General features: G+C 38.5%; 1 protein-coding gene across 2 annotated transcripts; it reads right to left on the bottom strand.

Moving 5' to 3' along the window:
* Positions 1-7,641: 7,641 nt before the first annotated feature.
* Positions 7,642-21,487, bottom strand: EMC7 (ER membrane protein complex subunit 7). 2 transcript variants are annotated; one of them, XM_047738380.1, is made up of 5 exons: positions 21,176-21,481; positions 16,818-16,937; positions 12,079-12,217; positions 10,670-10,750; positions 7,642-8,134 (listed from the first exon to the last, which is right to left on the bottom strand). In XM_047738380.1, the coding sequence occupies exons 1-5, from the start codon at positions 21,406-21,408 to the stop codon at positions 7,982-7,984; spliced, it is 726 nt and encodes a 241-aa protein (XP_047594336.1). In that variant the 5' UTR covers positions 21,409-21,481; the 3' UTR covers positions 7,642-7,981. The 2 variants fall into 2 exon arrangements, with proteins under 2 accessions (XP_047594336.1, XP_047594337.1); XM_047738381.1 differs by lacking the exon at positions 16,818-16,937 and having other exon boundaries at positions 21,176-21,487.
* Between the last annotated feature and the right edge of the window lie 979 nt (positions 21,488-22,466).

Here is a 22,466-nt window from a genome sequence, read left to right as displayed (position 1 = left end):
AGCTCTAAAAAGATGAAGGGCAAGAGAAGTCATCTTTAACAGACCTCAGCTGGATTGCATCACTTAGAGATTTGCGACAGGGCCAAAGAGGGGTGGGGAGTAAGGCAGGAGAGAAGGCGAGGCTTGTTTTTTTCCAATTAACATTAGCTCAATATTCTGGGGACTCCGACATTTTTACTAAAGACATTTGGGGCAATGACTTTCATAGACCACAGTTTGCTCAGACACTGATTGTCAGTGTAGTAAGTCACAGCCAGGTCGCATGGAACTCCGCACAAAGGACTCTCCCTTATGATTTGTCCTGAGAGGTGCAAGTGTGTCTGTGGGAAAATAAGGCAAATTCGGGCCTGCAACACCTCCAGGCAGCCTTTGTCTATCTCTCCAGGGGTTCAGCCCTTTTCTGGAAGTGCTTTACTACACTGTTCTTTCAGTGCCTTCATAAGCTGACCTCCCTCCCATGTCAGCTCAGGCTGGGAAGCTCCTCACTCATACCCCACTTCTCAGCCTAAGCCTCGTTAATTCCCATATAGTCTTTCATCTTACCTCATAGGTCACTTTCTCAAGGAAGTGGCCCGACCTTTGCCCTCTACTCTCCCATCTAGGTGCCCATGATGTAAGCCTTTATAGCACCTTGGATTTTCCTTGGAGCACTTATCGAGGTTTTCATTACACACCTGGGTTTTGATTGATATCTATTTCTCCCGCTAAACTCTAAGCTCTGAAACCAGAGTTCATGCTATTTTGCTCATGATCGTGCCCCCCTAATAATCCTGATGAAATAGTATAGATGCTTCACATGCATTCTTTACCAAATAAGTATGTGCACACCCTGACATGGGAAACAGTTGCAAGGCAAGGTTCCTGGGTTTTGTGGGAAGTTTCTTCTGGCATGACTAGTATCTTTGTGGTTCCTGAGGAGGCGCTTCATTCACCATGGGTCTCTGATCTCTATCTTCATCTAACGATTTGCCCTGGGATCCAAACAATATTTGCTGAAGCTTTATGTGGCAGCCACCCCAGAACTACTGTATAAGATTCCTTCTACTCTTCCTTGAGGATAGGACTATTGTGTGACCAATGTCTTAGAGTCTAAGCACTTGGGATCCAGAGAGGGAATTCAGAGAAGTAAAAAGTAATCCAATAAAATGAAGTGCCTGTTTAAGCACAGGCAGGAAAAGGAGGACAGAAGAGAGGCTCTTATCTAAGCCCTGGGGACATCTGGAAGATTTCTGTCAAAGGCGATTTCCACACTAAGTCCTAAAGAAGGTGTGAGAGAGGTAGACAAAGGAAAGGGATAGAGGTGGGGCAGAATTGGGAGGAAGAAATCATTGAAACCCAGACTGGGGGCACCGGGATCAGTCAGTAAAGCATGCAACTAACTCTCTATCTCAGGGTTGAGTTCAAGCCCTAGGATGGGCCTGGAGCCTACTAACAAAAAAAAAAAAAAAAAAGAAAGAAAAGAAAAGAAAAAAAGTGAAAAAAAGAAAAGGCGCAGACAGACATGAGAGTGAATAAAAAAGCATCCAGAGAACTGCGGAAAAACTCAAGATCTGTGCTGGGAAGGAATTACAAGAGGTGAGTCTGGAGGGAATGTGGCCAGGGGATTTACCTGAAGTCATACTCTCAACCGAGCCACCCAGTGCCCCAATAATTACAAACTTTTATTGAGGACTTATGCATAGGGTTAATGTGAATATTAAATGAGATAATACATGGAAAAGCGTTACTCATGAAGTAGTTATCACCCCCCACTTTACAGTTGAAGCTTTTGATCTATTTTACACACGATAAACTGAAGTTCAGAAAGGTTAAGTAACTGTTCCAAGGTCCTATAATTAGTTAATTAGATCTATTCACTCAAGATAGATGTGGAGGCAACATAGCCAATTTTGTATTGACTGTGGGAAAAGGAGGGGCTTTCAGCAAGATGGAGATCATTTTGGTCACTTCTGGAAAAGTATGTAAATTAGGTACATCTTTTTTTTTTTTTTTTTTAGGAGAGAGAAAGTATGTGCAAGCAGGGACAGGTGTTGGGGGGAAAGAGGGGCAGAGGGAGGGTGAGATTCTCAAGCAGGCTCCATGCCCAGTACAGAGTTGGACTCAGGGCTCTGTTTCATTACCCTGAGATCATGACCTAAGCCAAAATCAACCGTCAGACACTTAACCAACGGAGCCACCCATACACCTCAAAAGTGTGTATATGAGGAAACTTGGGTTCAAATGACAGAACCTACTAGACTTAGCTTCAGTAGAACACAAACACTACATTTGAAGGCAGAACAGTGCTCTATGGAACCCGAGAGCAAGAATGCAGGCATCTCAGCAAAGGGTTTGAACAAAGGTACAGTTCTCAAAATTCATCTTCCATTTCAGCTCCTCTCTATCTGCTCCTTCCCAGATTTTCTCTTTGGAACTTGTTTCCTCTTTTTTTGTGGTTTGCATGATAGAATATATAGCCATGAACACCTTGCAAGTTTGTATGTTGCCATTTCCCCTCTAGTCCCTCAGTTTAAATTTCTAACTTCCAAAGAACAGCCGTCAGCCTAATCTGGGTGAGATGCCCTTCCTAGAAAAATCAGCCATGCCCATAAGACCAGGGCCACCTGCCATGAACACAGTTGCTGGGAGAACACTCCTGTGGGGAGAACCAATCACAAGGGGCAAACTGGATGACAATTCAACAGATAAGATGCACATTAAAGAAATAGCTTATTGTCAGAGTTTAGTTTTTCCTCTCCCTTCTCCACAGCCCAGTATTAATTGATGTCTCATTTCCTCCTCCATAAAATATTGATCTTTTTCTTTCCTTTTTTTTTTTAAAGATTTATTTGTTTGACACACAGAGAGAGAGAGAGAGCGAGAGAGCAAGCACGCACAAGCAGGGAAAGAGGCAGAGGGAGAGAAAGAAGGAGGCTCCCCGCTGAGCAGGAAGCTGAAAGAGAGGCTCAGATCCCAGGACCTGGGATCATAAGCTGAGCTGGAGGCAGATGCTTAACTAACTGAGCCACCCAGATGCCCCCTGAAAGTATTGATCTTATCATTCTTCACATTCTGGGAATAATACAATTCACTTTTTGGGATAGGAGACTAGCAGATAGGTGTAGATACAGCTATTCTCAGAGATGACTTTTTGCTTAATTTTTTAAGAACTCCAAGAAAAGTAAACCTCATAGTTACTAGCATTTCACAATTTTGTTTACTATGCCAAGAAATTCTTCGCAAATGAATTCCTTCTACTACAATTTAAGTCCATCTCCTTTTTCAGTCTTCATGGAGGGGTACAAAGCTGATCAGAATTGGCTTTAAAGGGGTTAACAGGCATTTGAAAACTCCTCAGCATTCTCTTTACCAAACTGCAAAAATTACAGACCCTTCAATCCTTCCTTAATCAGATCTAATTAATATAAGCATGAAGTTAGTAGAACCATTTGGATAGACAAACATGAGTATTACTCACTGGCAGCTTTTCTCTCAAACTTCTCTGAGTGTCCTAGGATAAAACTGGACGCAGGACTTCACCTAGTCAGGATAGATGATAAGCAAGAGGTTAGGGTGCAGACAGTGAGGTAAGGGATTCAAGAGGCCTTCACAGAATCCACTGCAAGAAGAGCAAGAGAGCCTCCATGGACCTAAAAGGTTATCTGGCAGCCACTCTATCCATCACTCTCTGGGGTCACCATGGTCTCCAACGAGGGCATTTGCTATATTCTTTGGAGCCGGACTCCTTAGGTTTGTAGATTCCATTGTTGATTCTGCTTGCCTGTGGCTCAGGATCGACATACTGCCTTCTCTGATCTGGTAGCACCCGGGCACCCCTGGATGATTCCATTTCTTACTCTGCATGCCAAATTTTCATAATTAATTCTAAATATTTTCTAACTTTCTAAATATAGTTATTTAGAAATATGTCTTAAAATACTCAGATACAGGGGTGCCTGGGTGACTGGATTAAGTAGCTGACTCTTGATTACAGCTCAGGTCATGATCTCAGGGTCCTAGGATTGAGCCCTACATTGGGCTCACTCAGCTAGGGGTCTGCTTAAGGAGGTTTTCTCCCTCTTCCTCTGTCCTTCTCCACAGCTTGCACACATGCTCTATCTTGAATAAATAAATCTTTTAAAAAATAAGCTACTCAAATATATGTAGTAGGAGCTCATTAAAAGTGAGTGGAATAAATTGCTTACATTCATATATATGGAAAACTTGGTATCTAAGGAGGTATACATATGAATCTTCAATTACTAGTTTATTAAATCTTAGTGGAATTAAATGCCCTGTCAAAAGTTTTCTACTGGAAATGCTGTGCAAAGCTAGTTTTTTATGACTCTACCCATTCTTCTTCTTTACTACTTGACTCTCTTAATTTACTCTTCCTTGTTCTCGGGCTTGCTTGCCTGGCTGGCTCAATCCCAGAAGACCGTAGCCATTCACTTATTTGTGGAGCATAACAAATAGCATGGAGGACAAGGGGAGATGGAGAGGAGAAGGGAGTTGAGGGAAATTGGAAGGGGAGGTGAACCATGAGAGACTATGGACTCTGAAAAACAATCTGAGGGTTTTGAAGGGGCGGAGGGTGGGAGGTTGGGGGAACCAGGTGGTGGGTATGAGAGAGGGCACGGATTGCATGGAGCACTGGGTGTGTGAGGGGGAATTTTTTTTTTCTAAAATAGCTCTTTTAATATTCCATCTTTGTCTCAAGAATATTAAAATTGTTAATAACTTATAGGCAACATCTGAATTTTGCGAAATCCACCTTCAAGTTCTCCGAATAATTCAAACTTTTACCAACTGAAATATTCTCACATACCTTACAAATTAAAAAATAACTGACTCTAAATGATGACAATAATCACACCTAAATGCTAAAAGAGCACAATACAACTAGTTCCTATCTCAACATTTTCCTTGAACTGAGCTAAAGTTTAATTCAAAACTAGTTCAATTCAAACTAGTTCAGTAGTTTCTAATATATTTCCTGAGATTACTACTTAGCATTATTTTTGTTGGGTTTAAATTTTAAAAAGGCACATAAATAATTGTAAACATGCAAAAATAAGGCAATATGTAACCTGGACAGCAATAAACAGATGAAAATACTTGGTTTAATTTTTTAAGATATTTAATAAAAATGTTTTCAAAAGATTTTTTTTCTTTTTAATTTGAGCACTTCCTGACAGTTTAAGCAACTATTTAAATGAAAACTCTCTCCTGTATCATAATTGACATTCCTCATGGGGACCTTGAAACTCTTCTAATACTGAAAAGTGTGTTGAATGGTTGCCTCTTCCCTCCTGCCAGAGGAAACATAAGAGGAAAAATAAGATACTTTAGTACTCTGGAGAGGCTAGGTAAAATCCTGAATCTTTTCAAAATGTTAACCAGACTCAGGGTGAGTCCTGAAGTTTTCGCTCCTAAAAAAGTGCTTGAAAACTTTGGAGCTATGGACCCTTCCAGGAAGCCACTCAGGACTTCCTGGCAAGAATGGGCAACAAAGATTAAGTTTGCACAAAATCACTACTCAGGTTTAAATCAGTAGATGTGAAAAATTCTAAAACACAAGGCTTATATTAAGAAGGAGATATATATATATGTATATACATATACATATATGAATCTAAGAAAGGCCCTAAAGAGCAAAACAACACTTTGCCTCCAAATGGGGAACACCAGAAAGAATCCAAAGAAGTAGAAAAGAAAGAAAAACTTGGGAGTGATATATCGTTCCTACAGGCAGGAAATAATAGGACTGGATTAAAATTCTAGTGGAATAATTTTAGATCTGAAAAAGAATTTGTAGGTCTAATCCAAATCCCTCAATTTACAGATGAGGAAACTTGAGGCCCATTTATTTATTCATTTAACAAACATTTATTGTGTGCCTACATGCTCAACGCTGGAAATACAACAATGACGAAGACAAGACATGGTTCAAAGAGGGAAAGTGACTTGCCCAAAGTCACAAAGCAGTTAGCAGCTAAATGGGCTCTTTGCACTAAATCCAATATTGCCTAATAAAATACAATCATTTCTGCATCTGTAAGCACACTAAGCCTTTGATGAAGGTTCTATGCAAAGATAAGATTTTCATATACAACTGATATAGTAACATTCTGTAATATAAGAAATGTCTAGATTTTATATTCAGATGGTTTTAAAATCTATATAAAATAACCACAAAGTTTCTTTATTAGCACATGAAATGATAACTTCCTTGGAAGTGCTTTCTAATTTTTTTGGTCATTAGGTATTATATATGCAAATTTTGACAATCCAAATTTTGAAATTTTTCAAGATGATTTCCAGTCATATAACTACGACTCTCACTATATTGTTTCTTTTAAATTGCAACTTTTCATTCAACTAGTATTTTAATATTTTATTTTCAATAAATGACTCTATTTTCAAAGACCTACCTAGTTCTACCATTAACCAATTTACCTATCTTAGTCAATCATAGCTCAACCAGTTTGGTAACCTCAGCATATAATTAACAAACAGAGATATAGTTAATAAAATGTCCTGTATCAGAACTTACATCTTTAAAAGAAAACTTACAAGCTTTACTTCAAAATGGACAACGGTACTTACACAAAAGAGAAAATAAGAATCTGCAACCAACTTCTTTTGTTATTTTTGGCTGGTTTAATACTCTTAAGAAAGCAGTAGGGGAGTTCTTTAACATAGAAGAGGGTAAGAGACCTTTACTAGAGAAGTAATAGTATAGTTTCAGAGTTCATTTTTTAATTAAAATAAACCAAAATAAAAGGTATGAAATTTTTATAAGTTATTGAAATAAAAAGTTTTTTTTAGATAATCCGGACTGGAAAGTAATGTAATCTATATTCCAACAAGTCTGAGAATGATGGGAAAGATGAGATTTATTTTTTTTTTATTTTTTTTTTTAAGATTTTATTTATTTATTTGACAGAGAGAGATCACAAGTAGGCAGAGAGGCAGGCAGAGAGAGAGGAGGAAGCAGGCTCCCTGCCGAGCAGAGAGCCCAATGTGGGGCTCGATCCCAGGACCCTGGGATCATGACCTGAGCCGAAGGCAGCGGCTTAACCCACTGAGCCACCCAGGCGCCCCGAAAGATGAGATTTAAAAGCTCCCTGTGCTATACTACCAACATTACAGCATGGAGCTCCAAGGTTGATTTTCCATCCTTAGTCTCCAGAAGGCTCTCCTATGCTGCACTTCCTTCCCCTGACCATTCATTCCCTCTTATTATTGTGCTTCCTCCCTACATAATAAGCTCTATGGAGGACAGACACTGGACATTATCCATCTCTGAATCCTACTTTGAAGCACAGCATATTACTGGCACTCAGTAATGAATCCCATAGATGGTAACCAAAATTTAAGAACTGGTAACAACAACTCTCATTCATATATCCATACTCTAATAAAACTAACTGTACTAACAAAAATTAAAACTACATCAGGAACATAGGCTTCCATCTCAAACATCAGGGAATGTTAAGTGCAGGGCAGGGCTGACCATTGTGAAAGGTCTGGCTACACAAAAAAACCATGGTGCATGCAGCTCTAAAATATCAACCACTTCTTTTTAAATAGGAAAGGTCAATTGCAAGCCTCATATAATGAAAGAATAAAATTGTCTGGAATAAAAGAAACATTAAGTGAAGAAGAAATGACAAGGTCATTTTATCTCTGGATTAAGACATTTTAATATACATAATGTATAGTACTTCATATAATTTATTAATGTCATTTTCTATAGGACACTGTAATTAATTCAGTGACATCAATATTGACCTCATACAGACAAAAGATGAAAGCTGGATTTTCTTGTGTACCAAGTACAAAACATGTACTAAAGAGTTACCACACACGACAGGTGTAAGAGATCAACTTTAAAGATGACTCAAGTTTACAGTAGTTGCTTCACACGGTTTCCCCTCAAGACTTGGATGCCACCCAGTGATCCGTATTTGTGCAAATGCTATCTCCAACTGTCCAACTACCTCCTTTTGCCAGCCCCACTTTTGCCTGTTTTACTGCTGCCGCTGCTAGACTTGCCAGAAGATTTTGAAGAGAAGAGTCTTGTCATGAACTCAGAAACATCAGGCAATTCGTGGTTGGAATTCAGCATATTCATCGACTGTTCCATCTCCTGCAAGAGGACAAAGCCCAGTAAAAGGAAAGGCATTGGGATCCTTCAAGTCATCTAACAACTAAAACTTCCATTAAAGGAGAGGAAGAGAACAAAGAGCAGCTACTGGTCCTCAGCAATGTTCTACCCCACAGCCCTTCAGAAACCATGTTTCATACCTCCTTTATACTACTAAGCATTGTGGTCCTTAATTAATGTCCAATAAATCTTACGTTGGTGTGATTCAGCTTATGTTTTCATAAAGAGTATTTTCTATGATTATACGTGATCATATTCTTGCCACCTTATTTTGTTTTCTGGTTAAAATGCTCTGTTTTAATGTTTTTTAAACTCATGCTTTCTTTAGATGCATATAAAAAAAGAATATCAGTCTTTAACTATATACAAAGTTATCAGAAATGTTTGGACAATAAATACATATTTCCAACACGTCATTCCTAAGGCCCTTAGTAGTAAATCTGTGAATGCTATTAAGGCCTGAGTGTCCTCAATCACAGCATCTAAAGCAAGCAACAGAAATGCTACAAACAAATCACCGGCAGGACCTCATAAGGATCTGGCACTTTTATTTTGAGGTTTTGTCCTCTAATAAGCCAACAATCTATAAAGTACTGCTCCACCTTCAACAATATTTATGTAATATATGTCACACCTGAATTTTACATTAAATTCCAAAGTGAACTTAAAATTGTATTAGTTTACACATAAAAAAAAAAAAAAAACAGCAAAAACTGTATTACCTATCATTTAAAGTTGAACACCACTTGGATATTAGCTTGGGCTTTCTCCCCAAAGGTAGAATTTATACACGGGTTTTCAAGGAGAAAGTGCATTTACAGATATACCCAGGAAAAGAAACATTATAAGCATAAATCAGAAATGTTAACAAGCTGCAATCATCAAAAATTAAATGTATATGGTAAGAGGTCTTGAGACCCTGCAAAAATGTATCACCAACTCTATTTCTGAATCTCCTCAATTCTGAAGCTCTTGAATTTTTACACTGCACTACACTTTTTACACTGCTTACTATGTGCAAAGCACTCTGCAAGGAATGAACTTTTGATCCAATGTGACCTCCAACGTTTCCTTCTATTGATACCACAGGGTTAACTGGTTAACAGATACAAGGATGACATAGGATGTACACTTTCTGACCAACACTGAAGCAAAAATTTCAAATTTGGCAATAAGACATTCTGAAGTATCAGAAAGCATTCTTTGATCATGAAGCTTTTTCTGCTATTCCAGCTTGGGATAAATGCCTTGCCTTCTACAGAACTTAATCATCTACTACCTCAGCAGACATTTTAATTTATTTGATGTGTATCTTATTTTCCCATTTAAAACTCTCTCACACATATACCCACAATCCTCTGATGGCAAGAAGAGTGTTTATAAATTCATTCTATTTCCTACATTTAACTGGATTCTGAGTCTGTTGACAACAGGGATGATATACAACTCATTTTTGTATCCCTAGTATCTATAACATAGATATCAATTAAAAAATGTTCATTCAGGGGGGTGGGAGGTTGGGGGAACCAGGTGGTGGGTATTAGAGAGGGCATGGATTGCATGGAGCACTGGGTGTGGTACAAAAACAATGAATACTGTTAGGCTGAAAATAAATTTTAAAAAATGATTTAAAAAAATGTTCATTCAGCAATGAATAAGGTGTCAATACATTAATATATTACATACAATGGAAAAACCTGGAACTGAGGAAACGAGCTTGTTGATGGTTTCCAAGTAGAAGAAAAATAAGGGTTTAAAAAGAATTCTGGGAGGCGCCTGGGTGGCTCAGTAGGTTAAAGCCTCTGCCTTTGACTCAGGTCATGATCCCAGGGTCCTGGGATCGAGCCCCGAATCGGGCTCTCTCCTCAGCGGGGAGCCTGCTTCCCTTCCTCTCTCTCTGCCTACTTGCAATCTCTGTCAATAAAATGAATAAAGTCTTTAAAAAGAATTCTGAAGATTTTATGGCAGCCAATATTTAAAAGAGACAAAGCAGTGGCACTAAATTTGAAGCATCTTACCTGGCAACTCCCCGCCCACTGCAAAACCAGTATGATTTTGTGGTGAAAAGTCTAGAAGCCACTATTCTATTTTTCTCCCTTAGTTAACTGAATTTGTGTGTATGTGTGTGTATCTGAACACAAAAACTAAATATATACTCTGAAGAGTTTTATAAAATAAAGGTAAATCATAAAAAGCCATCATTTTGCAAACTATATGAATTGGGGTACCATTTGAACTATTTAACAAGAGAGGCACAAAGACAGTCGTACTAAGCAGAGTGTTTAAGCTATATGAAGAGACCAAGGCTTTTATCAGGCAGAACCAACTGAATTTATCTGGTCCAGTGGAAGTAAGTAATTAAATGAGAGGAACATGATACTGTGTTAACATAGCCTCTGAATGAATTTGGCTTGGGAATTAGGATAAAGCTGAAAAAACCCAAGCCATTCAGCCACAACAGCTGGTTCAGGCATCAGAATATGGTTCAAAAATCCACAAAGGGGGCAAACATCTTACCCGTCTCATGTCAGGATCACTTGTATTGACCACTTTAGGCAGAAGCACAAAGATCAATAATGGAAGAACCATCATCATAACCTGTGGAGGAAAAAAAAATCCAGAAAGTGTTTTCCCCACTTAACAGAAGAATAAAATCTACACTTAACAATCCATGATGAAATTAAAGATTCAGATGTTATATATAGAATAAAACTACCAGCACCACCTCAATTCTACTGACCCCGCCCTGTTGATATAAGGCCCTCCTCAATGTTTGACTACTGTAGAGTATTAAGAGCCTAATTCATGTAGGTTTGGACCTTACAGACACCTCACTTCGTATATGAGCCACCTATCATTTTGCAGAGTTTACAGTTTTATTTAACACAAACAGTATGTTTGTGTTACTCGCTTTCCTTAATCTGCAGTCTGGCATTAAGAACAATGATCCTGATGGCCAACTGGGATCTTTCCAGATGACTCTGTGGTTCTTGCAGAAAATATTATATTGACCCTCTAATTAATATACATCTTCTCAAGACTGCAACATAGTACCAGGTGATTACTACAATAGATACTACAACAGATACAACAGTTTTGAAAGATGCCTGCCAAGCTTCTAGCACTAGGTATGTTTCTGCGGAATTTCAGAAATGAGAATATGGAAGATATTTCTTAATAAGGTTTGGAGTTTCATTGCTGATTTCTCCTATGCACTCTACCCTCCTGGTTCTTTACGTCTGATAGCAGATCTAGGTACTATTTATTTCTCTCAAAAAATGTACATTCCCCAAATATTCCTGTTTGTGATTTAAATAGCTATCAGCAAGGAATATGATCACCATTTAGAATATTTCAAGATAATAATTCAACTTCCAGAAGCAGAAAAAAAAACTTAATTTGTTTCTAAAGAATGTATCCTATTAGTGTTTTATTATTAGTGGACACCATAACATCAGTTTCATACCAAGTATTTAAATTATCACAGAATAATTTCTCTGTTTACTACACATGTGAAAAAAGGAGAAAAATGCTTACTCAAGCCACCAATAGTGCTGTTCAATAAATGATGGCACATCCATCAGTGAACTAATAGGCAGGTAGAACGAAGGATGAGACTACTAACTCCACGTGTGACTTACCACATACTCTTATTCCATTTGCATTTAAAAACATTTCATCATAAGTATTTATCCCATTTCTGTTGCACATTTCAATGTCAAAGCACCATGCAATTCTCACTACATTATTTCCATTATTATTTCCAAAGCTACTATTTTCCTGAAATCAATAAATCAATAAACTATTCACAATTAACCTTTCATCTAACAATCTGACATCTTTTCTTCCTCAGGATTAGACATTTTTGACTACCTAGAATCAAATTAGAGAGTAGTTAAGATACTTAATTGTAGCATGATACATACCATCGGGTTCATTAGAAAGTCTGTCCAGCCCCATGATTCCCTTTTAATAAAGTAAGAAGGTGGGCCTGAAGATTTCATTTGGAGAGGATAGGGCAGTCTGACCACTTCTGATGTTTTGATGTAATTCACATATCTTGCTCTGATAAAGCCACATGAGAAAAGCATCAGTAGTTTTATCAAAAACATTACTAGTTAAAAGAACTACTCATAATTTTTAGCAATACCTTTCGCTTTTTCCAAAATGCTTTGGCATCTAAACTCTTGATCTTAAAAATCTTATCTGTATTTCTAAAGTATTTAGCAAAATGTAGAGAAAGAATACTAGACTTGAAATCGGGAGACCTAATTTTGAGCTGTAGCTCTGTCATTACATAGGTCTGTGGGATTAGACAAGTTCTCTGTTTATATCAAAAGCTCTTTTAGAAATTCTTCTAGCTCTAATGCTCTTTGATTATATTTAATAATAAATTAATTTTGCTATAAATATACAAAATGCTGCATATCTCTTTGGTTGTCAGAGATATGAATTAATAAACACACCTAATTGTCAAGTCTATTTTGCAGGAAAAATTTATGATTCAAGAAAGTCCTGCAACAGTGCTCTAGGTAACACTACATTTTCACCTGAGATGCACTAACTTTAATCAAAACTCTCACCCACTTTCACACATGTTCCACCTTATTCTTTGAAAACTGCCTCCCCGCTGCTCACTCGTTTCCTTCAGAACTTCTGTTTGACACCTGTTCAACCTTTTCATTCTCTACTCGGCGTCTTGTTAACTAAATTCTTTCACAGTGTCCATTCCTTTATGTGTACTAGATTCTGGGTAAGTTTTTTCTGATCCATCTTGTAGTTCATCAAACCTCTGTTCAGTTGCTTAACACATGCATTGAGTTTTGTATTCCAAAGCCTATATTTATTGGAGAAGTTCTATTTTGTTCTTTTTTCAAATATCTATGATCTATTTTTGTAGTATCTTACTCTTATGGCAATAAATCTTTTATTTGGTTTAGCATTTTAAATATAAACTATTTCATAGTTCATATCCAGTAATTCTATTGTCTAAGGTTCTCAGAGGTCTAATTCATCTGCTGACTCAATGTACATTGTTTTCTTGGGTATTTGATAAGTTATGTACTTTTTTTACATACGGGCCTGGACAGAGAGTATCTCCTTGCAGAGAGGTTATGCATTTGTCTCTACCATGAGACCAGGATTGTGACCAGGAACGATCTTGTTAATTGCATGGCCTGAAAGTTTCTGGATTATGCGGGAAGTAATAAATATACATACTAAATTTCAATGAGGGTAGGACAGTGACTATTAAATTTCAGGAGAGATTTTTCCCTCCAAAAGGCCAGGCCCAGATTGGGAGCCTGGTCTTTTGGATTTTAGTGCCAAGGGTCAAAGGGAAAATCAAGTCCTAGATCTAATTCTGGCTCAAAGAAAGCCTAAGACTTACCTCTTACCTACATACTGCTAATACAATCTAAGCTTCTTCTTTATCTTTTTCTTTCTTTTTTTTTTTTTTAAGTAGGCTCCATGAGCTGAGATCAAGACCTAAGCTAAGATTAAGAGTTGGATGCTTAGCCAACTGAGCCACCCAGATGCCCCAAATCTGAGTATTTTGGTTAGAATATCAAAACCCCCAGGAATGAAAGTGGCTTATAGTTTGTCCCTCAAGGACTTCCCTTATACATTTAAAAGGAAATGTTTATCATATACCAAGCATGCTTACAAAATACTGGCCAAGAACATTAGGATCTTATTTAAATCCCCCTCTTTCTCTATTCTGTCCCATTCACAATTATTAAAATGACAAGGGCCTTGTTTTTAACCTATGCTTCAGGCATTCAATCATCAGGAATAGAACTGAGAATATGAATCCCACTGCTGCAACCAGTCCTTAAATGCTAAAGCAGGAAGTACTCTTTACCCAAAGCAAAAACCTTTATATATAGAAAAATATTTCCACTTGTTTACTTTATTCAAAATTCAGAGCAAAAATACATAAATATAAATTATAGTTTCTAATAGACAAGCATGCCCCCCCCCTTTTTAAGATTTTATTTACTTATCAGAGAGAGAGAGCGTGCACGCACAAGCAGGCAGAGTGGCAGGCAGAGGAGGAGAGAGAAGCAGGCTCCTGGCTGAACAAGAAGCCGGATGCAGGACTCGATCCCAGGACTCTGGGATCATGACCTGAGCCGAAGGCAGCAGCTTAACTGACTAAGCCACCTAGGCATCCCCAAGCATCCCCTTTTAAAAACTCTCATTTCCCCCAGTATTCAGTGCTTTTGATATTTCTTTAAAAACCTGTGAAATGTGTACATAATGTACAGTGTAATCTACATACCCACCCATCTCCAAACTTACAATTCTAAAATATATAAAAAGTCATGGTAAGTCCCCTGTTTTTTTTAAAGGTTTTTTTTTTAAAGATTTTATTTATTTGACAGAAAGAAAGACATCGAGAGAGGGAACACAAGCAGGGGGAGTTGGAGAAGGAGAAGCAGGCTTCCTGCTGAGCAGGGAGCCCAATGCAGGACTCGATCCCAGGATTCTGGGATCATGACCTGAGCTAAAGGCAGACACTTAATGACTGAACCACCCAGGCGTCCCATGGTAAGTCCTTTAAAGTTTAAATTTAACATACTAGGATTTTACCTATATAATTTCTTACAAATCTTCATGCCTCTAAAAAAATATGTGACAAATTTGATACCTAATGTGCTTCAACTACTTTAAAAAAATCCACTTATTCTAATCAAATATTTATAAACATATTTACAAGAGATTACCTTCAATTCAAGCTTTACCCTTGCTCTAAATAGCCAACAGCAAGAAATATGATTAGAATTTGGACAAACTAGACTATTCTAAGACAACAATTTTAATTTCAAAAATTGGGGGGGGGGAATTTGTTTCTAAGTGGCATCATTTTTAGTGGAATCATTATACTAGTTTCATGATAATATTAAGAATGTAAGTTATAATTGTCTCTGTTCATTACACATGTTAAAAAAGGAGAAAGAATGGGCAACTGGGTGGCTCAGTCATTGGGCGTCTGCCTTCAGCTCAGGTCATGATCCCAGGATCCCGGAATCCTGGGATCCATTGGACTCCCTGCTCAGTGGGGAGCCTGCTTCTCCCTCTCCAGCTCTCAGGTGCTTGTGCTCCCTCTCTTGTTATCTCTCTCTGTCATAAATAAATAAAATCTTAAAAAAAAAAAAAAAGAGGAGAAAGAAAACCCTACCTGTCCATCAGTAGGCACAGGCATCAATGGACTAATCTGTAGCTAATATAAAGTATGAGACAGCTCTATGTGAGATTCACTCTATGTGAATTATAATATTATACTTTTAAGACATTCAGTGTCCAAAAACAAAACAAGCAAAATATAAGGTGAAGAAAGAAGAAAAACATTTTAGGTGTAAACACTATCTCAAATGTAAACATTATGGTACCAACTGAACATATCTCTATCATGTCAGATCAATTTGGGGTCGCTACAAATCAACCTAAATATTCTCGGCACATACCAAAAAAGTCAGTAATAAAACAAAACCCCAAAATTATTTTTGCCTTTCCAAGACCTATGCTTTATTACTGTAACATGGAGTTATTTTGTGATAGCTCAAAGAGACATTACCACTCAAAATTCTTTCATATTTGTCACCATACCTCAATAAAGCTAGAAAAAAAATAAACAAATAAATAAAATTTATTTATTTATTTATTTATTTATTGGTCAGTTTAGACCAAAGAGAATACTACTAGTATGGGACAATAATAAATAAATAAATAAAATGCTGAATAACAGAAGGAATAACTGTGGACATCTACACAACAGACTCTAACTTCAAATGGATTTGTGGTATTCTATACTCACAGCCTGAATTATTCCCACATTCTTTTCACTTCAACTTCAAAGCATATGCTCATCTATTTAGAAATTATACTGTGCTTTTTTCTTTTCTTATCATGATCCTCCCTTCGAGATAAACTACACAATGTAATCCCATCGTTTGCCCCCAAAATACTAAATTTCCACTGCACTCTAAATATTTCAGAAAGGAAGAACTGTAGAAATTTCCAGATCAATACAACTATTAAGTCGATATTAAGAGGTATTGTCAAAATATCCCAGTGAAAAACAGGTGGCATATAATATTTCTAATTTAGAAAAGTTAAATTATTTCCCACTTTAAATAATCATATTTCCTTTTTTTTTTTTTAAGATTTATGTATTTGTCAGAGAGAAAGAGAGAGAGTGCACAAGCAGGGGGAGCAGCAGGCAGGAGAAGCAGCCTCCCCGCTGAGCAAGGATGAGATGTGGGACTCTCAGGGTCCTGGGACCATACCTCAGTCGAAGACAGAAGCTTAACTAACTGACAATCATTATTTCAGTTATAACTTTCACAGCGCTTTTGCTCTCATAGTAGGTAATCTTGCCTCCTCTCTATTATAATCATAGGAGCTTTAAAATAAATTTAAGCCAGAGCAGGAGGAAGTTCAACTTTGCCGTATTACCAATGCTCAATTAAAACAATGTAAGGATATTGGAAGGTGGGGGCAGAGAGGAAAAAATTTTAAAATTAAAGACAATATCAGGATATTTTTATGGAATACCTAGTTTAAATGAGAAATTTTTCAAACCTAACTATAAATTCTAAAAGGAATATAGGAGGTACTCAGCAGCCTTGCCTTTTGTGAAAACTAAATCAGGTGCCCTTACCTCATTTTTCCTTTTGAAGTGATATCTACTCGGACAGGATCAAACCTGTAAGCTGGAGATATAACTTCCACTACATAAGATCCAGAAGGTATATCATGAACCACAAAACTCCCATCTGTCCTAGAAAAATGAAAATCATATTTAGATACTTCTGATCAACAGCTTGCTTTTTTCTTATGTTCTAAACCATCTGTTAACTCCCAAATCAACCCCCCCATCAAATGACACAGAAATTGACAACAACAAAAAAAGTCTCCAAACTGGCAAGAATTGTCCCCGTGCTTCAGCTCCCGTAATCACACAAAAAGGGTTCTGGAAAATACACCACAGCACTCCACAGGAGTAGAGAATCCTGACATAGAAAGTACTTCTAGTTTCTTCTGGGGGATAGTTGATAACAGGGGCACAGTTTCAATTCTGAAGCCATGTCTTCATTCAAGAGAAATTATCAATATGCATCATTACTACATTAAGGTTCCAATTTTGCCTACAACAACTCCTTAATTAAAAATAAATGGCTTCCCCCCCTATTTTTGTTTGCATTTTGTTGTCTTTCTAACAAGAAGGCCATCAAGTACAATTTGTTCCACTTGTTACAAACAGTTCCCATTTACTCTGGTTACTTTTGTTTGGATATACAGTTTAACAGGTTTATGTAGTTAAAACTATCTGCCTTTTCCATACTGATTTTTTTTAAAACCTTCTAGACTTAGAAAACCATCCCATCCAAGAGCTGATAATTTCAGATTCACAGATCAAAATCAATTTGTTTTAATATTGGGAAACTGACATTCTGAGGAAAACGAAGTTTCTGTTTCAGGAAAAAACAAATGATCCTAAAAGGAACTGCTTTATCAGAGAAGTCCCTGGATCATAATACATTAAATAATGCTTCTTAAATCACTGGGCTCTTTCGGGGCAACTGGGTGGCTCAGTTGGTTAAGTGTTTCCCTTCAGCTCAGGTCATGATCTCAGGGTCCTGCCATGGAGTCCCAGATCAGGCTCTCTGCTCAGTGTGGAGTCTGCCTGTCCCTCTCACTCTCCCTCTGTGCTCACTCTCACTCTCTCTCTCTCCCTGATAAATAAATAAATAAATAAATAAATAAATAAATAAATAAATAAATAAAATCTTTAAAAAACAAAACAAAACCCTTAGGCTCTTTCACAGCTGAAGGAATAATTTATTCTGCCACACCCACAATATTTACTAAAGGTAAAAGGAAAAGACATTCCTTACTATTTCAAAGTACAGACTGAACTAAAACAGAACTGAAATGTAAACATCAAGTTAACTTATTCCTGGGCTGGATATCATCACTGGGCCTTCGCACCCATTCACCACCCTTCAACTCTTTGTAGACTGGAGGAAGGAAAGAAAATGAGCTTAGCATATTTTTCCCCAACTGTCTCCCTGACAGGCCACCTCTGACTTGCTGTGTCAAGGGACAGTGCTCCTCTGAAGGCAGTCCTTTCTTCCCCTCTAGGTCCCAGTAAACTTTACCTCCCCTAATTCCTTCAGGCTTAGAGGTAATCGTAGCCTTGAGGTTGTAAACTCTAGAATACTGCACAATCTGGTTGTTTCCCTATACCATGACTACATTTAACCCCTTCATTAGACTTTCCTTGAATTATTCTAATTTGGGTGTCTTCTGCTTCTTGAGGGAACCTCAATGAAAAAACTTCAAAATATTTTTCTAGATCCAGAAAAAGAATTAAACTAATGATTGTGAAACACAACAGCAGATCTAACTACCCAAAGGAAAAAGCAAATCTATTTTTCACTGTAGGACAAATATTTGAGAAAGATAACATATAAATTCTATAATGAAATTTTAAAACTTGGTTTTAAAAATGTATTCTGCAATATGTAAGCTTTGTTGGATCCTGACTTGAAAGAATTACATGGAGCATTTTTGAGATAAATGAACTGGGTATTAGATCAATCTGTAGCATTATTACTTATTTTATTAAGTCAATAATGGTATTGTGGGGGTTTAAGCCCTTACCTTTTAGAAACACATAATAATGCTTTTTCAAGGGAGATTATATTTAGGGTGATATTTAAGATATTTAAGATATTCCAGAAAAAAAATAAATGTGGTACAGAGGAGACATGAAACGGAACAGTAGATTGTGATGGGTACCTAAGCATTCATGAAACTATCGTTTATTTTAGTGTATGTCTGCAATTTTCCATAACAAAAAGTTCCCCAAAAAAGTATAATGCATAAAATCTACTACATCAAAAAACTGAAAACTACCTAAATGTCCCCAAAGAAAAGACTGCTTAAATAAGTTATGCTTTATATACATAGTGATGAGGGCAATAAGTGGCATGAAGCACCCTCAGTCAAAACTCCCCTCATTTCTATTAGCCAAGGCCCAAGCCACCTCCAACAAGCCTAACTGTTAGTCAAAACTCCAAGCTAATTATGCTAACAAGTACAAGACAATTACTATCCCTCTTCCAACAAGTTCCCCACCATAAGCTCCTCATATTAATTCTTAGCCTTTCTGCAAACAGAAGAACATGAAATGGTGTAAGTAACTGCTCCCAAAATATTAACTGGGGGATTAAAAAAAAAAAAAAACAGATGACAAAGTACTACATATTGTATTTTACTATTAAAAACTCATTGGAGGGACGCCTGGGTGGCTCAGTTGGTTGGACGACTGCCTTCGGCTCAGGTCATGATCCCGGAGTCCCGGGATCGAGTCCCGCGTCGGGCTCCCAGGTCCACGGGGAGTCTGCTTCTCCCTCTGACTTTCTCCTCGCTCATGCTCTCTCTCACTGCCTTTCTCTCAATAAATAAATAAAAATCTTTAAAAAAAAAAACTCATTGGAAAAGATACAATAAAATGTTAAGTCTTGTTATCCCTAATTTGTTTACATTTTCTTCAATAAACATACTGCTTATACATTACTTTTACTTTAAAATAAAAATAATAGGGGCGGCTTGGTGGCTCAGTCGTTAAACGTCTGCCTTCAGCTCAGGTTATGATCCCAGGGTCCTAGGATCGAGACCCACATCGGACTCCCTGCGGGGAGCCCACTTCTCCCTCACCCACTCCCTCTGCTTGTGTTCCCTCTCTCGGTGTATGTCTGCTAAATAAATAAATAAATAAAATAAAATCTTCAAAAAACTAAACTAATAAATGCTTTTTAAAAGAATTGAATACTGCAGAAAAGAGAAGCCAAAACGTCAATTTACACTAATGTCCCAAGGTTTAATTAAGAGTTTTTTTCATTAAAACATCATTACTTGGGGCAAACCCTAAAGAATGCCCTAACGCCAGATTTGTAAATATAAATAGTATTAAAAGACTAACTTCTCATCATTATCTATTAATCTGAGATTCAAATCTCATTCAACAGCACCTGGATGATCTGAATATTTGCAAATCAGATTTAGAAGTAAACGTCCAAATTTAAGATATCTGGGTTGCAAATACCACTTGCTGGTATACAAACCTATCAGAGAAACACTTCCTTCCTAAATATTTTCTTTCAGTTCAGAGTTTCACCTCCCAAGCAGTGACTGAAAGACTTAAAACATCACATTTGTACCTAAACATCTGAAAAGCAGGCGACTGCAAAACTGGAATGCTAATAAATTCACCACGTTCTTTAATATAGGCTGAAATCCTATCCATTTTTGCTAATAACTAGAAAAGAAAGAAGCATGTAAGCAAATGTGGAAAAACCCCAGTCTCACATAAATGCCACCAAGTGTGATGTTGCAAATCCCTCGATGAATTCAACTGTAAAAAAGAACAACAATCCCACCACCAGGCATTAAAAAAAAAAAAGGTGCTTTGATTAGGGACTTCAGGGCCCATTAATTTCAGAAGCAGCAACATTAGCCTCCCAGTCTATGCCATCATAGAAGTCCTTTGGGTTTTGAGAATTCCCACTTGTTTAGCATCTTTCTACACAACATCAAACTGCTAAAAGACTGAAATGAATGCAAAAAGAGGCCAGACTCTAGAGAGACCAAATGAGATGCAAAGGAAAGAATTCAGCACAAAACAAATAGGGGGTCCACCTGTCGCGAGGGCCCAGGAGGGGTCGACCCCTACAAGGCAAAAATGGAGTTGAAGATAACGGATCCCACTGCTCCGGCCCTGGGGCAAGCACCTGCCACCCTCATTTCTGAGATACACGGAATGGGGTGATGGGGAAAATAGGGGAAAGCGTCGGGTTGCTTCTCAAGGTCTCCCGGCACAGATTGCTACTGACGCCCACCCTTTCACCCTCCGACAGCAACGTCGTCAGTTCTTGACACTTGGCTCTCCTAGAGGGGATTCCCTTCCGGATTCCACGCCAACCGCTTTCCCGCTGCCCATAGGATGCTCACTTAAGGAATCCGACATGCTCTTCTCCGTCTACTAGCACTCGGGCGGCCGAGATCCAGTCCTGGGGCTTCACTCCTGGAACAACCGCACGTCCCTCAATCTTGAAGCGATCTCCTATGCCGACCCCAGTCCCGCCTGACCCATCCGCAATAGCCCCAGGCAGCTCCGAGCTCTGGGCATCCCGTGAGAGCAACAGAAGAAGGAAGGAAAAGAAGCCCCAAGCAGCGGCCGCCATGACAGCAGCTCTCAGCGGCCAGGCCGGCAGCCCCGGAAGCCCTCCCAGCCTCCCAGGAGTTTATGGCGCCGCCGCCGGCCGATGTCGTCATCACAGTGCGCGGGGTCCTGGCGCGAGCTGAGGGCTCAAACCCGAAGGAAGGAGTCTTGAGCCAATCGCCTTGCGAGGCGGAAATGAGGCAAAGCACCGCCTCGAACTCCCGGCGCTCGGGATTGGAAGGCGGTCGGAGGAAAGTGTCAGCTGCCTCTGAGGGGGGCCGCCCACAAAGCGAAAGTGGGGAGGTGTGTGTTGCTGTGGCAGCCGGCCCCGCCCCAGAGTAAAAGACTGTAACTGAGAGCGGCTCTGAAGTTGTGTCTGCAAATGAGGCTCCGGCTTTAGGGGAAACGGGTTCAGAGGAGAGCTTTCAAAAAAAGTTCTAGAGTCGGGGCGCCTGGGTGGCTCAGTGGGTTAAAGCCGCTGCCTTCGGCTCAGGTCATGATCCCAGGGTCTTGGGATCGAGTCCCACATCGGGCTCTCTGCTCAGCGGGGAGCCTGCTTCCCTTCCTTTCTCTCTGCCTGCCTCTCTGCCTACTTGTGATCTGTCTGTCAAATAAATAAATAAAATCTTAAAAAAAAAAAGTTCTAGAGATTCCCCAAGGCGTGTGAGATGAAAATGTTACCATTTGGGTGTTTAAAGGAGATCATGTATCTGCATAGAAAATAGCTGGAAAAGATACGTAACTATTTACTAAGGGTTGCCTCTGGCGAAAAAGGAAAGAGTTGAGGGACATTTAGTCTGGTACTACATCATTCGTTCGATTTTGAACGCTTTACCGTTCAAACACAAACACAACGTTAGGGATGGGGCGACCTGCCAGGATTGATCCCGGGGACTAAGTCAAGATTTCAGAGATCATCAGTCTTTTCATTTTCTTGATGATAGAAAGGGAAGTAACGTGCCCAAGGTTTGTGTTAGCTATCAAACGTCCTTTCGAATACAAATCTCTGAGTACAAATCTATATTGAAGATTATCGAGGGAAATGCATTTTTTTTTTTTTTTTTTGCCTCGTGAACTCTT

Source organism: Lutra lutra, chromosome 7 (assembly GCF_902655055.1).
Source record: "Lutra lutra chromosome 7, mLutLut1.2, whole genome shotgun sequence".
NCBI classification, from domain to species: Eukaryota; Metazoa; Chordata; class Mammalia; order Carnivora; family Mustelidae; genus Lutra; species Lutra lutra.
This window is presented reverse-complemented; position numbering and strand designations above follow the sequence as displayed.